Here is a 16,178-nt window from a genome sequence, read left to right as displayed (position 1 = left end):
CCAGGCCACTGTGAGGAGTGAACAGTCTCGCTCTCAGGGGCCCAATCCATATCTTGCTAAATGATAGTATGCCGACTCAGACCCAGGGCCAGCTCACCTGGTGCACACCCACTTCTGGTGAAGATGGTCCTGGACAGCGGCTCGGGCTGCTCGCTGTCTCCTCGGTAACACTCCAGGTCAAGCGTTCACCTCTGCTGAAGGGCTCACGGATAAAAGCCCTTTTGTCCTGGAAAGAATGAGGCAGCCAGGCAGGAGTGTAGTGCAGGGTGACAGTGTTTAAAGTTTGGGACGAATGTGGGCTGCGCTGCCTGCTGGACTAGATGGGCTGCTGCCTTGTGAATCCTGTCAGGCAGAACAGGGCGACAAGTCACCAGCGAAGGGGGCAGGGGATCAGGTGAGCACTGGGTTCTGGTGTAGCTTTTGGCTACAGTGTACCACACTGACCCTCTTGGGCCTTTTTCTGAGAGCCTGGTTGTAGCTGGGTTATTCTTCAAGACCTGTGGGACCTCTGAGATAAGCTCTGAGCCAGTGGGGCAGTGAAAAGGGAGGAAATGCCAAAGGGTTCAAGATCAAGTTTGGCTTCCTATGTGTTTCTTTATTGTTGCCATTACCGGTGCTATAATGTTGCTTCTGCCCGTGCTGTGATTGGCAGGCTGCTAATTGTTCACTTCAGCCTGGACCTAGAAGCCGGGGCAGCACTTGAAAGCAGGCGTCGTAACCTGCTGGGAGAAACGAGGCTCAGTCAGGGCAGTGATTCCAGACTTGCCTGCACGTCAGAAGCCCTGGGATCTTCTGAATCACAGGCTGGAGGTGGGGGGCCTGGCATCAGTAGTTCTGGAAGCTCCCTAGGTGACTGCAGTGTGCAACAAGTTGGGGGACCCCGGGCGGAGGAGGTATAAGGGGCCTGTGTTCCTGCAGGGAGTGTCTTTGGTGGCTTCTTTTGGGGGTTGTGCTGGTTTTCTGTGATTTTAAACAGTAGCCTCCCCCCTTATCTGCGGTTTAACAGGTATCAACCATGGTTCGAACCTGTTAAATAGAAAATATCAGAAATAGACAATGTGTAAGTCTGAAATTGCATACCCTTCTGAGTAGCACAATGAAATCTCTCGCTGTCCCGCTTGTCCCGGCCTCTGTCCAGGGTCCCCACACTGTAGAGGCCACTCTCAGGGATCAGATCAGCTGTCGTGGGACTGCAGTGCTTATTTCCAGTCACCCTTATTTTGCTTCATAATGGCCCCGAAGCACAAGAGTAGGGATGCTGGCAATTCGGAGTGGCCACAGAGAAGCCCTAACTGGGCTTCCTTTAAGTGCAAAGGTGAAAGTTCTCTACTTAAAGGCATTTTGTTTTCTCACATCACAGGAGGCATGGTGAGTACAGTACAGGAGAGAGAGAGAGGCCCACATTCGCGTGTCTTTTATTTCAGTGTATTGTTAATGATTGTCATTAATGTCTTACTGTGCCCAGCTTATAATGAGACTTTGTCATAGGCCTGCCACGCAGCAGGAGACATGGGTGTGTGGGGTTTGGCACCATCCACGGTTCCAGGCGTCCGCTGGGGGTGTTGGGACACATGCCCCGCAGATGAAGGGCTAGTCTACGCCGTGCTGTATGAAAAATGTGCGTGCGTATCTTGCTTTTTGAGCCTCTTCTCAAATAAGATTTTTTGCTTGATTGTCGGAACCCGACAAGGTGCGTTAACTGTGGGCCCTCGTCCAGTTGTCTGTGTTGTTGCGAGTGACGTTGTACAAGCGACCTGTGCATGGGACCGGGCTTCCTTTGGGGATGATAAGAATGTTCTGGAACCTGATAATAGTGGTGATGGCCGTACAGTTCTATGCATGCACACAGTGTCACTAATGCTATATTTTATGTTATGGGGTGTTTTACTACAATTTTAAAAAGGAGTGATTTGTGGTGGCCTTTAAATACATGCGGATTTGGATAATCAATGATGAGCTGTCACTCTAGAGAATAAAAGCAGAGAGACTTCTGCTAGGCGCCTGAGACCCACTGTTGATGGACGCTTGCTTTCCAAAGCGCTCTGAGGTCTCCGAGGTGTGGGGGGCACGTTGTAGAGCCCCGCTCTCTCTCTATTTGACCCCAAGAAGCAGGCAGGGATGTGTGTGTTTTCCGAGCCTGAGATTTGTGAAGGGGGTGCAGGCGCCGGGTCCCCACCAGCACGATGCAGGGGACTGTCTCCCGAAGCCTGGGGTCCTCTCGACCTCCTGCCCTCCTCTGGCCCTGCAGCTGGACCCCTTGGTCAGTGGGACATCTGCGCCCCGGGTTCTAGGACTGTAGAGGAGGCAGGCGACATCCTCCGTTTGTGGCAGCCTGGGGAGAGGACACCGTGCAGCGCGGCCACGGGGAGGTCACCGCTGGTCCTGCCATCCTCCTCGCTCCGTGCTGAATGGCCAGCCCGGAGCCTGGCGGCCTGCCTACTGTCACAGAGACTCGGCTTCCTCTCTGGGCTATTTTCAGCTGGAAGGTATTATTAACCGCTGAGGCGCAGTTCCGAATTTAGTGGCTAACACACCAAGAAAGCAGCGTTTGCCCGGTTGTGGCAACTCTACCAAAACACGCTGGCTCATTCGGGGGGCTTGGCTGCTCCTGCTCCCCTCCACTTCTCCCTGTGGGGATCTGGGCCCCGACCCAGTTCCTGGGGAAGCTGCGACTGGAAACTCAGCACCTGCCGTAGAGAGCACAGGGCTTTTTATTCAGACCACCTCATGAAAGGTATTTAAAATCTGAGACGAGGAGATTTGGTGACGGGGATGAGGCACTGGATGGGAAAGGGAGCTTTCTGTAGAGTTTAGCAAGGGTTTGAAACATGGTGATAACTTTCACCTTGTAAGTGAACAGGAAATATTGGGACAAGACAGGAAATTGCATCATTCCTTTCATGAGAAGAACTCCATAAAAAAGTTACTCGTGGAAAAGGTAGTGGCTGAGAGGAGACCAGCCCTGTTTTGCTCCCCCCCCTTTTCCCTTCCACCCCCACAAGAACTTTTTAGGCCATTTTCTTTAAGAAAGGTTGTTTGAGAACTTTATGTTATTTTTATTATTTAAAAAAATATTTTACCAGAAGGGTCACCTTCAGTTGAAACGTTAACTGCAGCCTTATTTCCCGGTTTACTAAAGAATCTTTCATGACTTTCTCAGCTTCCTTCCCCAGACGGTGGGGCCAAGCAGCTCTTGGCTGGAGCGAATTTCGGTTTGGCTGCGCAGGCCTCCGCACTGCGCCCCACCCAGCGCTATTGCTCAGTCTTAACTTGCAAAAAAGAAAAATCTGATATATTTTATTTGGGGAGGGGGGAGGCAGGAATTTGCCTCCTGCCCTCTGTCTTTTCTCCCCAGTGGCTCCTTGCCCTAGAGGTGCCTGGCGTTTGGCAGGTGGGAACCTTTATGTTGAAGCCACTGAATCGCACCCCACCCCACCCCCGGTCCCCCCCACCCCTCAGATCCTTAACTTCTGAGACTGCCTGTAGCGGAGGCGGACATGGAGCAGCCCTGGTACAGCTGTGCCCAGTACCTGCGCCCTGCCCTGGGGCAAGGGGTCATGAGGCTCACCCGCCACCCACCCACAGGCTTCCCGCTGAAAGAACTGGCCACAGCCCCGGGTGGTGTGGAGAGAAGGAGATACTGACCTGGGTGTGAAAACCGTTTCCATGTACTCAGCTCTGGGTTCCTAAGTCTCTTTGACAGTGTCATTCTTCTGATGACCTGGGACAGTTCCCCCAACCTGTGCTGCCAACCAGTGAGCCACCTTCAGGATAGAGACCAGAAAGAAAGCTGCCCCTGTGGCTTGCTCGCTCCCTACTCATCTCCCCCCTCCCCAGCTTTTTTCCTTAGTCTCGGGGTGTGTGAGAGCATTGTTGACCACTCAGGGAGGGGAACTTGTCCAAACAGAGCAGGACGCCACAGCAGAACTCTGTGGGCCCGTGGTGTGCTCACAGAGGTTATGGGGCTGGCGCCTGGCTAGAAACATTGCTCAGGTTCCACCGCAGCTGTCTGGGAAGTCGGTGAGGACAGCTTGCCGTCTCCATAGGGAATCCAGGACAGGGCCTGGGCCGTTGTGGCTAATAATCATCTCCACCCGAAGGCACTGTCCCTTCCCTGGGTAGGGTTCACACCTGTCTCTCCCCAGGTGTGAAGCTAGGTGGGCCAGCTGCTTCGGGCAAAGCCAGCGTGTCTGGTTCATTCACTTAGCAGCTATTTACTGAGCATCTACTATGTGCCAGGCTCTATGAGGTGTGGAGGGTCAGTTCTTGGGCCCTGATAGAAAGGAGAGCAGCAAATGTTCTGGCTTCCCCGGAGGTGCCGTTGGGGGAATGATGTGGAAAGCTTTTGAACAGAAGTTGCTCCTTTTGGAGTCAGGCAGGGAGGCAGGGGGGCAGCTTCTCAGGCCGTCTGGACAGGACAGAAGGAGCCGGGCCTGGGGGTGAGGTGTGGTAAGACTTGGCACAGGTGCATGGCTGGCCCCCCGGGTGCTGGTCTGAGGCACAGCGCTCCTGCCATCTGTTTGGGCCTCTGCTTTGGTTGTGTGGTCTGTTGAGAGTTGATAAAACAAAACAAAGCCTGTGAATAAACAGGTCTCTCTTCTCCAGTCTGGTTCTAGTGCATGTGCCCCCCCTTTCGCCCCTGATTGTGAGATAACAGCAGGAGGCATGGTTATAGTTACCATCCAGACCCTGGCAGTATCCTGGGGGCACGGAGAAGTGTCCAGCCAAGCACTGGCTCTTCCATGGGAACACAGCCAGGGGTCAGGGGGGCACCTGGGAGCATAGTAAGTATTTAATGTCCTGACAGCCGCGAGGGAGGTGGGACAGCTTTCCTAACTCCAGTGGGCTGGATTCTCACGAAGAGCATCTGGGGATGCACCTGTGCTTTCTAATTTGGAATCTGGCGGTCAAGCCCCTGTCTGAGGGAGATCCCAGCCCGGGTGTGAAGTGCAGCCGCCTTCAGTAGGGTTTGCATAAAGTCATCAAATACTCAGTTACCAAGGTGTTTCATTTTCATGCTCATCCTGCCCCCCCATCTGTTCCCTGGAGGCCCTTGACAGGGCCATGCTGAGAGATCACTAATTTAATTAATCTTGCTCCTCTGTGGATCCCCACTGGCCTCTCCTGGCTGGGAGAGACATTTGGGCCTGGGGCTTGATCTGGAGCAGAAAGGGCCGAGTGGATCTCACCTCCAATTTTCATTTTGCAAAGTAGGGGCTTTCTGCCCGTCTGACAGAAGACAGCTCAGATAAGTGGGCCAGGGACTGTTGTTGGCTCTTTGGTGTTTGTTCATTTCTGTGTTTCCTTCTCACTTTTAACTTGGGATGGTCACTGAACAGGAACAAAACCTGTAAGACACTGACATACAGCTCCAATGTCAGCAGACACCCTTTCCTGCGTTTGCCTCTCCACCAGGCTCCTCGAGAAGTTGGGGGAGTGTCTCCTTCCCCCGTGGGCCAAAAGGAACCGAGGCTGGGAAGGGTCATGAAATTCCCTCCACCCAGCCGCTTGGGGACCTTGCCAGGCCCAGGCTGCCCCTTAGACGGCACGGCCCCTCCCCCTCATTAATCAGTAACCCAGAGGGAAAAGCACAAGCTGAGTTCTTCTGTGGTCTGGGTGCACAGTATAGTTCCTCAACTCGATGAGCCCCACCTCTGACTCGGGGGGTTGCAGTTAAAACTCCTCTGGGGGATATTTCCCCAGGGGTGGGGCCTGGGGCGGGTGTGGGGGGGAGCGCTGCAGAGAATGAACAGCTTCCCTCATCTCTGGGCTAGAGGGATGCCCCAGTCCCAGGTGGGGCTTGGAGAGAATTGCAGTGTGAGCAAAGCACCCTCCAGGTTTCTGTCCCCAGAGACTGGCCTGCTTTCCGGGCCTGGGAGTGGGGAGGCTCAGCCACCAGCTGACCATGTGGCTTTGCTTTGTGTCCTGGGCCTCAGTTTTCTCATCTGCAAAATAAGTGGCTGGACCGGGTCACCAAGTTCCTTGAGGTGCTGACATCTGCGATCTTGGGATCTTGGATTGGTGGCCCCATGGGAGTGAGACCCCCACTGCTGAGGTGGTAGGGCAGCTAACGGCCTCTTCCCTGTGCGAATAAAGAGATTGTAGTTATTCCTGTTTCTCAGCTTACAAGCTCCTCCTAGAATGAGTGACAGCTGAGGAGTCTTCCCCTGAAAACACACACACAAACTTTCCCAGGGGTCTTTACCTTGTGGTGGAATCTGCTGGACTCCATAGAGTAAGTTTCAGGAGACTGGGAGGGGGGGACTCCGGGAGAGGCAGGCCTTTTTCTTGGGGGAAAATACAGGTCACATGTGTGGCCCTAACCATTTGTAAGTGTACGGTTCAGTGGCCTTACGCACATTCACACTGTTGTCAAACCACCACCCCTGCTGGTCTCCAGAACTTCACTGAGCCCCGCGCCCACCCAACACCGACTCCCCAGGCCCCTCTGCCAGCCTCCACCTCTTTCTCTCTATGTATTTGACTGTTTCAGGGACCCCACAAAGGGGGACCATGCATTCGCCCTTGTGTCTGTAGTGTGTGCCTTAAACGCTCCTCCGTGCTGCGGCATGTGTGAGAGCTGCGCCCCTTTAAATGCGTGTGTGTATGTTCTTGTTCATTCATTCACCCATGGGTGGGCACTTGGGTTGCTTCCACCTTTGGTTGCTGTGAATAGTGTTGCTGGGCACACGGGGATATAAATAATCTCTTGGAGATTTTTCTGGGTGTATACTCTGAAGTGGGATTGCTGGGTCATGTGGTAATTTTAAGTTGAGTGTTACCCAGCAGGGGCATCTTGACTTGTGTGTCTGCATGGACTGATCCCATGGAGGGAGGAACCCACGGCCCACGGTGTTCCCAGTGGTGCATCTGTGTGGGCCTGAGGGTGGGCCCTGGGGCAGAGGAAGTGAGAGAAGGGTGGGGTGAGGTGACTAGTCTGTCCCTATGTGGTGTGTGGGGGGGGTGGGTGGCCTGGCTTGGCAGTAATGCAGGCCGATTGGAGCCCACCTTTCAGTGAGGCCCGGGGTCCTGAAATGCGGGACATACAGCACAGAGCAGCCGTCTATTTGTGTCGGACTCCAGGGGCCTTGTGGTGGCAGCCCGGGGGGCGAGGGGGGGAGACTTGCCTTCTCTCTCATTCCCCTGCCTCCTCGCTGGAGGCGAGAGCTGGCAGGGCCCCAGCTGCGGGGGGGGGGGGGGGGAGCCTCAGGCCCAGGAGGCTCTGGGTGCTCTGGGGGTGAAAGGGCTGGGATGGCTGAACAGTGAGTGTGTCAAAGCCAGAGAGATTAGATTACGGAGGCAGACAGAAGTAATGATTAACTTTTCCAGTCTGCACACTGTCTCCAGTCTGTCGTACTGTTGTTTTTCCCTGTAAGTACAGTGTGGGCCCCGGCCTGGCCAGGCCCTGGAGTTGGGTTGTAAAGACGGAGGAACGAGCAGGGGGCGGGGAGCCAGAGAGCTGGTCGGAGGAGGCGGCGGCTTTTCTGTCAGATGCCGCATTGGAATTCACTGGCCGGAATGCAGTAAATGTTCAAAATGCCAGCCCATCCAGCAGTTTTCATAATTGTTATGGAACAAGGGGAGCTGGGGAAGGGGATGGATGAAAAGGACTTTTGTTTCCCACTGTATTTTTCCATGTCCTCGGACGGTTTTCCTACCAGTCTGGAGAAACTGGAGTGGAGTTGGAGCCGAGTGGGGGGAGGGGCAGGGCCAGGGCCAGGGCCGGGCCTGCTGCTGGGTCCTGGAGAGCCTTCCTGGAACCGGCGGTCATCGTGCAGCCGGATGCACTAGAGGGGGGCCCACAGAGCGAGCAGCTCCCTGCAGAGTGGCCCCCAGACCCTCAGAGCCAGGCAGCACTGTACCTCTGAGGGTGCGTGTGTCCTTTGGGGAAATTGGCTTATTACATACGCATCCATTTTTATAAAGCTTCTTATGGAGCTTTAATATGTAGCCGTCAAACTTACAAGTGGTTAATAAAAAGCAGAAAATGAAGGACCTTTTGGTAGTTGTAAGGAAAGATTCTGTTTTTCGGATTCAGGTGTGTGAGTGTGTGTCCATTAGTTGGGGATACACACACACAGTTTGGCGGCATCTCATCTCCCTCCAGGTGGGAGTTGGATGGATTTTGAGATTGGATTAGGCCAGCTTCCTGTTGCTTGCCGGCCTCACCGTCTTGTGTCTTGGGGGGGCAGAGTCCCCCTCAGCGGGCCGGCAGTGAGCAGATAAGGCCGTCGTGCTGTGGGGGTCTGGGAACCCTGCCTGTGCATGTGTGCGGACCAGTTCTGGAGAGCAATGGCAAGTTATCTGGGGGCTGTGGGTGGGAACTTCGAGGTGCACCGTGGAGTGGAAAAGACTTGATGTTAAAACTTGAGAAGTTTTAATGAGCCTGGATTTATGCTAAACAACAGCCAGAGAGGACCATTTACTGTAAATATTATGAATGGAGTTGGCTGGCCTGGAGTCCCCACCCTTCCTCCGAGGCCTCTTGGAGCCGGGCAGAGCTGGCCTCCTCCGAAACCGGTATGCGCTATAATTTGCATGGCTGACGGCTGGGGCACAGGAAGCCGCGTCAGCCTGGCTGGCGAGACAGACGGGAGCTTTTGATTTGTGTGGCTTCCCTCCCCTGTCCTCTCCCCTCAATTATATTCTCTGATGGCCAAAAAGTGTTCTGGGGAAGGACCCCCCCCTGGGCTGGGGGCCTTGGATTTGGACATTTGAGGGGCCTTGGGAGGTGGGGGTGGGGCCTGCTTGGGGAGCAGGGAAGTACATTTTTGCTCTAGTAATTGATTACTCATCACAATTTGTAAGGCACAGTCATGTATTAGTGTTCTAGACTAGCAGGATCTGCCAATCAGTACGCTTGGGAGGGTTTGCAGGAGGAGGGCGGCGATGGGTGGAAAACTTCAGGCCTCCAAGCCTGGAGACACACTGGAAGGAGACCCGCCCCTGGGGACTCACCTTTTCCTGAGGGCCATGAGTGACATGACAGAAAGGCTGCAAGAGTCCTTGAGAGGAAAGAGTTGGTTTGCAGATGGACACAGCAAAATCTGTCCCAAATCTCTTTGTCGTATAGACTTGGTTTTTACTGTTGCAAATTAAATGCAAAAATGTGCTCTTCTCCCCCAGGTGATTTTCTTACTCTTCGGAAGGTAGTAAAAATAAACACAACCAGTGTCTGTCGTACTTTGTGAGCCGCAGAGGGTAGCCAGAGACCGTCAGAGCCAGAGGTGGGCCTGGGGGGCTGTTTTGTCCCAGCCCCCTTCGACTTAGTTATGGACAGGTCAACCTGAGACTCGGAGAGGGCGAGCCACTTGGCCAAGCTCACAGAGCAGCTTGCTGCCCAGGAAGCCGCTTTCTGGGCGTGAGAGAGCTGGACCCCCCCTAGTTCGTACGGGCATAGCCTTTCAGCAGCGTGTTCTGAGAGGTGCTTATTTTCACTCTCTAAATGCTTGGCAGAGCGACTCTCAGGAACTGGTAGCTTTGGCAGCCTGAGACTGCTCTCGAACCCCAGCACTGCTCTTTGGCAGGTGATCGAACTATATGCCTCGTGTCCCCTTCTTTAACGTAGGGATGGTAATAGTATGTAACCTCGTAGGATTGTTTTGAGTCCCTTTGCAACAGGGCTTGTACGGCCCAGGTCGTCTGTCCTTCCTTGGGGACGAGGTGGGCAAAGGGGAAGAGTGATTAGCGTTTTCCGAGCAGCTGCAGAGCCCGAGAGATGAGACCCCTGAGTGCAGTCGAAGGCTGGGCCCTGGGCCCCTGCTGTATCAGAGCAGAGCCACCGTGCGAGGTTGGCACTGGGAGTCTCAGTCCCTGCCAAGGTTCCATGGGAGGTAGGTTTGAACTGGGGCAGCTGGTAGGTGGGGTGTGTGCAGGGTGTCATGCCCCAGCTGGGAGTCCCTGAGGGGGATAGGATTTGGGGAACTCCGTTTATTGGGCCCAGGGACCTGAGGAAGCACCCCAGGCTTTGGAGGAGACCCTTTGGCACCCCCTGCCCACCGCCCTGGTCCTGCCACCTCAATGGAGATAACCTTGTTAGGGAGCCCTGAAAAAAATTCACCTTTACCAGTGTTTTCTCCTGGTCAGAATTCATCCTCTGATCCTTTTGGCAAAAGAGCTTGGTGCAGTGAGGGAAAGGTTGGGTCTAAGAGTTAACCTGAAACGTTTTGAGTCAGTCCTGACTCTGTGGGTCTCTTGCTCTAAACCTCAGAGGAATCTGAGGGGCCCCTGGCATGACCTTGGCGAGAGCAAAACATGGTGGATTAGAGCTGACCCAGAACCCAAACCGAAACCAGACACCTCATCAGGTTTTCATGTGTTTGTTTTGGTGTTTGGTCATTTGCCTCTTGAAAAACGAGAGACCAGGAAGGGCCCTTGATAATTGAGAGTATTTAGGACAAGAGTCGATCAGACAGATTGGCACTGGGTCCCCCTTCGGCTCAGCCCCTATCCCTGCAGTGGGCTGGTGGGCTCTCAGAACAGACCATTTCCTGAGCAGGGAGGAGAGCAGGGCTGACGGGTGCTGTTAACCTTTGAGATGTCTGGTGAAGGGGGGAGGCGGGATGAGGCAGCCCTTGGTGGCGCCGGAGTCCCGAGGCGGAGGGAGGACCCTGGACCTGCCGTGGGCGAGGCGTGGTGATGTTTGCTTTCCAGGGTTGCTGGGTTTAACTTCTGGGTCTACTTTTGTGCCTTCATTTGCCCTCATCAGCCTGCGTGAGGCCACTGATTCTGCCTAGGTGCCCACCTCTCTGGCTTCTCCATCCTCTGCCTTCTGCTCTGCTGGAGCACTGGGGAGGGGGCTCGCCCCATTGTGGGATTTGGGCAGAGAATTTCTCTGCCTTTGTAATCCAGGTGTCTCACAGAGATGAGGTTGAGTTGAGAACCTTCTGTGCCTGCCTTTCACACTGAATGCAGTGGCCCCAGGCACTGTGGCTCTGTCCTGTGCTGGCTTTGGTTCCCAAACACATCTCTGTTCTGAAAGGTGAGGACCTTGCGGACCCTCTCCTCGTCTGACCCCCCCCCCTCTGTTCTTGGGCACAGCCAGGCTCAGATGGCTTCACGGTGGGACTTCATAAGCGGGAGTCCAAAAATGGTACCACAGAGGCACTGAACGTGGTCTTCCTTCCTCTGTTTTTCCTTCATCTCCTCACACCTTCAAATAAAAAAAATTTAAAAGGGAGAAAAATCTCTCCCTTAAAATCTGGCCTTGAGGTCTGGTCACCCCATGCCATTGAGACCTCAGGCTAGAGCCACATTCATGAGCCTTCTCGAAGGGTCTGGTCTGTTCATTCATGACCAGGGTAATTAAACAACTCTTTGTAAGAGGCAGGAGCTCCTTGTTAAGTGGTCTTCCCTAATGCAAGTGCAAACACAAGGCGAAATCCTGCCCCTTCTCATTGCCCACCCCCCTTCCTTTTAAAGGGTTGATTTTATGCTTTAAGGGAAATGGGGAAGGGGGGCGACCTTACAGGAATTTTAGGCCGATTCAGCATTTTTCTGGGGTTGCTCCAAACACATTCCCTAAACTATAATAAAAAGAAAAAAATTGTGAACAGGCATCTGATTAGTTAGCTTTTTTACAACACAGCTTTTCTGTTTGATGCTTTAGAATGCACAAGTACAGTTTTAAAACAAGCCCCTGTACAGTTTTCTGTGGAGGGAAAGAAAGTTGCTGAAAATACCGGAAAAGGTTATAAAGCTGAGGGAAATTAACAAGGGGCTGCCAGTTCTGCCTTTAGAGCTTAGTATCAGCAACCATGATAAGAAGCCAAGGTGGGCCTGCGAGACTTTTCCTCAGTCCTGGTGACGGGCTAACGAGGGAGACTGACTCCCTGTGTGTGGGATCCCCCCTGGGCCTCACCATGAGGCCCGGGGAGCCCCCAGGAGCTAAGCACAGACCTTCACAGGGAGATGCCTATAGGCTGTGGGCCCAGTTCAGGGAACTGGGTTTCTCTGAAGATGATGCTGAGCGCTTCCCAGAAATGAGCCCAAGCCCCAGGGGGCATTTGGGGCAAAGGAGGGGAATCTCTGGTTGGCATCGTGGGAAGTGCGACACATTAAAGGGGCCTTAGCTGTTGCAGGGGTTTTGCTGGAAAGCCTGTTTTGTGCTCAGAGATCATCCAGGAGCAGTGAGGAGAGCGCTGTGGGGTGACGTGAGGGGTCCTGCTGTGCCCAATTCAGGCACCTAGTGGGCTTTCAGGGACCTTGTTCACATGCAGGGACACCCACACGCTGCCGTTTATCTGGGCTGGGCCATTAACCTCAACAGAAAAAGGCTTTTTCCAGGGATGTCTGGCAGCAAATTGCTGGGTGGACTGGCTGGCCGTGCAGATGAAAGAGAAACCCGTCAGAAAGCTCCCTCCTCTCCCCCGCTTCCCCCTCAGGGCCTCGGGCCAGCCAACCTCAGGCCCCAGCCCCGCCCAGCTTCCTCTGGCCCCAGAGGCCCGTGGGGCAGACACAGCCCCCACCCCTTGCCCGTGGGTCTGGCACGAGGGCAACTCAATCTCGGGCCCCCACCCCGCACCTCCTCCTCCTCCCTGCTAGCTGGTGCCAGGTTTCAGGGGGGCTGGGCTCTGTTGGAACAAAGTATTGTGAGACTCACAGAGGGTCTTCCTTTCCAGGCCAGGTTTGTTGTCCCGAGTTGGGATAGGAAGGGAGAGCTTCTCACATTCCCAAACACCCTCCCCCTCGGGCGGGGACGCCCTGTGTCTTCCAGAAGAGGGATCTCTCCTCCCGCACGCTTGCACGCCAGAGCGCTGGTATTTACGTGGATGTTGTGGTTCTTTGGTGCAGCCTTCAGAGCTGAACTCCCTCGGCAAGAAAGTTCAAAGATTGCCAGCGCTCACGAGTTTATTAGCAGTTGATGGATACTTTGCAGAAACAAGTTCATGCCTGATGAGTCACCTTCTGCTTGGAGCCCTTGTCCCTCTCTTGTTTTTCCATATGTTCCTGTGTGTGCACATGCAAACACACACTCACAGACACACACACACGGCTTCTCTCACACTTGTACTTTATAGGCACATGAGTGTTTAGGGGGTGACGGGCGCCTTTTCTGGGGTTGATTTTCAGTGGGTGGGGATTGAGGGAAAGGAATGAGCCCCTAATTCCCTATTTTGTGTAGCTGCCTGGGCAGGCATCTGAGAAGTCCAGTTGGGGTGTCAGTAGGAGACAGCCACCCAGGGTGTGTCTGGGGCTGCCTCAGTAGGTCAAAGTGCACATTTGAACACTTATTCATGGGGCACCTCTCTGCAAGACTGGCTGTTACTTTAAAAAAAGTTCACAGAGCTGACTGGTTCCCAGGCCCTAACATGCCTGTAAGGAGCTGTGAGCCTCACCAGGTTACCTAGCCTGCTGGGGCAGCAGACACGGGGCCCCCAGCCCTCCTCCCCCCGGCCACTGCATTGGATAAGTCATCATCTATTCTGCAATCCCAGTAGTTCCAAAACCAAGAAAGCCAAGCACACCCAGACCTCCCGGCCAAGCAGCCTCATCTTTGTTCCTTAAGCCCCCCCAGAAAGTGAGAAGGGAGGGTAGGAGGAGGCCCCTGTCTCCTGGGGCCCCTGCCTTTCCCCATTTTTGTTAACAAATGCAAGACTTCCGGTCTCCGCCCTGCCACACAAACCACAGCCTTCGTTCCTACAGCCTGGCCCAGCCCGGTCTGGGAGATTTACAGTTCCCGGTCCGGGGCCTTAACAGGCCCCACTGGCTCCAGCTTAAGGAGGAGCTGGCATGCCAGCCGCCAGGGCTCCCTTCCCTTCTGTCTTCCCCCCTGCGCAGATCTCCGCGTGCTTGTTTAGGAAAATCACCTTACCAGAACCACACCAGTCTCCCGGGCTACCTGTGGGAAGAACCGCTTCTAGAACAGCTGGGGTGGGGCCTTCAGGGGAGGGAAGAGGGGGAGGCAGCCAGGAGTCGAGATTCTTTATGTGAGCGGAGAAGGGCACTTTAACGATGGCCATCCCCAGTTTAGACACACAATCTGTCTGGGCTGGAGGAAGCTTCGTGGAGGTAGTCTGGGTTTTTTTTAACGTGTGTGTGTGTGTGGTGATGTGGCATTTTGATGGGAGTTCACCCTTTGTGTACGGTGCTGCTGCTGACAGACACTGAGGACTGTTTTTCTATTATGATTTTTTTTGCCCCCCAAATCTCCTCCGTTTAAATTTTTGCCGGATAGCACTTGCTTATACCAAGGTCCTGATCTGAGAACTTGGTGACAGTCGCGGAGACCATACAGGAAGCGGCCCTAGAGAGCCTGGAGACCTGAGCCCTTCCTAGGTCTGGCTGTGTCACCCTGTGGGACCTGAGCAGCTGGTGCCATCCAGTTTAAAGAACTGTCACTCTGGGCCATCTCTGAAGGCCTTTTCTAGCTTTAAAACTAGGTAGGACTAGCTGAGTTACGAGGGGTCCCCTGACTTCTGAGCTTTGTCGGCATGGCAGCTTCCTTCGCCCAGGTGGGCACTCCCTCCCGGGATGGGGACGTGGCGGGAAGGGGCACCCCTGGGAGCCCTGTGCTCCATCAAAGGCAGGGCTGTTCTCTCAGGGTCAAGCTTTCCAGGCCCCCAGAGGGGCACTGCAGAGTCTGCGGCATAGCCAGCGCCGCCATGATCTCCTGTACCTTCTCGTTCGGAGAGCCCCACTGGTCGTAGGGGTGCTCGGGTGTGAGCGTCGGGGCTCCAGGGGGCAGAGGACAGCCAACACCATCACCGCCGTCACCACTGACCATGTCTGCCGTTTTGTTTTGCAGATTCCCAACTTCTCCTGGAGCCTGGGGATCGGTCACACTGGTGCGTGGTGGCATACTGGGAGGAGAAGACACGAGTGGGGAGGCTCTACTGTGTCCAGGAGCCCTCCCTGGACATCTTCTATGATCTACCTCAGGGGAATGGCTTTTGCCTCGGACAGCTCAATTCGGACAACAAGAGTCAGCTGGTGCAGAAAGTGCGGAGCAAAATCGGCTGTGGCATCCAGCTCACGCGGGAAGTGGACGGCGTGTGGGTGTACAACCGCAGCAGTTACCCCATCTTCATCAAGTCAGCCACACTGGACAACCCGGACTCCAGGACGCTGTTGGTGCACAAAGTGTTCCCCGGCTTCTCCATCAAGGCTTTCGACTACGAGAAGGCGTACAGCCTGCAGCGGCCCAACGACCACGAGTTCATGCAGCAGCCGTGGACTGGCTTCACTGTGCAGATCAGCTTCGTGAAGGGCTGGGGCCAGTGCTACACCCGCCAGTTCATCAGCAGCTGCCCGTGCTGGCTGGAGGTCATCTTCAACAGCCGGTAGCCGCCTGGGGAGAGGACAGAGCGTGAGCTGAGCGGGCCCAGTCCAAACTACTTTGCTGCTAATATTTTCCTCCCGAGTGCTTGCTTTTCATGCAAAACTCTTTGGTCATTTTTTTTCTTTCTTGTCATTTTGTTTATGTTCTGTTTTGTGTTGTTTTTGTTTATGAGAAATAGCTTATGAAAAGAATTGTTGGGGTCTTTTTTGTGGGGGGTCATAGGGTTGGCAGGACACCCCTAGCCCCACCCCCATATGAAAAGGGGAAATAAAAATCGGTCCCACCAAACAGTGTATGAATGGGGAACAGGCCCTAACTTTGAGGTCATCAGTTCACTTGTCAGGGTGGATGTGTGAGCGATTGTGTGTGTGCGTGTGTGTGTGAACACAGGTGCCCCCCCCCCCCCGCCCCGCCGCGTGCTTCTCACTGACCTCTCCGGCTGGGAGGTTCTCGCTCCCCAGCTGAGCCTCTCTTGCCCTTTGGTTGTGCTCAGTGAGGCAGAGGCAGTACCTGGGGAGGCCTGCGACCCCACCCGTGTCCCCAACAGCTGCCAGAGCGAGGCCCTGCCCCCAGCCTGGGGAAAGCCCCTGCCCTGCCTCTTCCCTTTCAGGACTCAGGCCTGTCACCAGGCTTCGTAGAAACAGCCCTGCAAAAAAGAGGCCGAACCAGAACCAGTTGTTTGAATTTAAGCTTGTCCACTCCCCCCAGCCACCCTCGCTGCCATTGTCGCGTCTTTCTTGTTTGGCCATCTGCTCCTGGATGTCTCTGAGATGGGCTCCCCGCGGGCTGCCGGGGCAGCCCCACACAGTATTGCTCTCCCAGTGCCCTCGCAGGCCCCTCCGCCTCTCCCCGGCCCTGGCCACATCAGGTTTTACCCGGACTCTGAAAACCAGCTCCG

At 54.7% G+C, this 16,178-nt stretch overlaps 1 protein-coding gene across 2 annotated transcripts in view; it reads left to right on the top strand.

The window, feature by feature from the left end:
* Positions 1-15,688, top strand: part of SMAD7 (SMAD family member 7) — a 29,257-nt gene extending 13,569 nt beyond the window's left edge. For both annotated transcript variants that reach the window (XM_037165078.2, XM_037165077.2), the window contains exon 4: positions 14,747-15,688. In XM_037165078.2, the coding sequence (XP_037020973.2) occupies positions 14,747-15,285 (539 nt within the window). In that variant the 3' untranslated portion in view covers positions 15,286-15,688. The remainder of the gene's footprint in view (positions 1-14,746) is intronic.
* Positions 15,689-16,178: the final 490 nt, after the last annotated feature.

Source organism: Artibeus jamaicensis, unplaced genomic scaffold (genome assembly GCF_021234435.1).
Source record: "Artibeus jamaicensis isolate MK-2021 breed Jamaican fruit bat unplaced genomic scaffold, CSHL_Jam_final contig_354, whole genome shotgun sequence".
Taxonomy (NCBI): Eukaryota; Metazoa; Chordata; class Mammalia; order Chiroptera; family Phyllostomidae; genus Artibeus; species Artibeus jamaicensis.
Note: the sequence above shows the minus strand (reverse complement) of the source record. Positions and strands in the feature narration are given on the sequence as shown.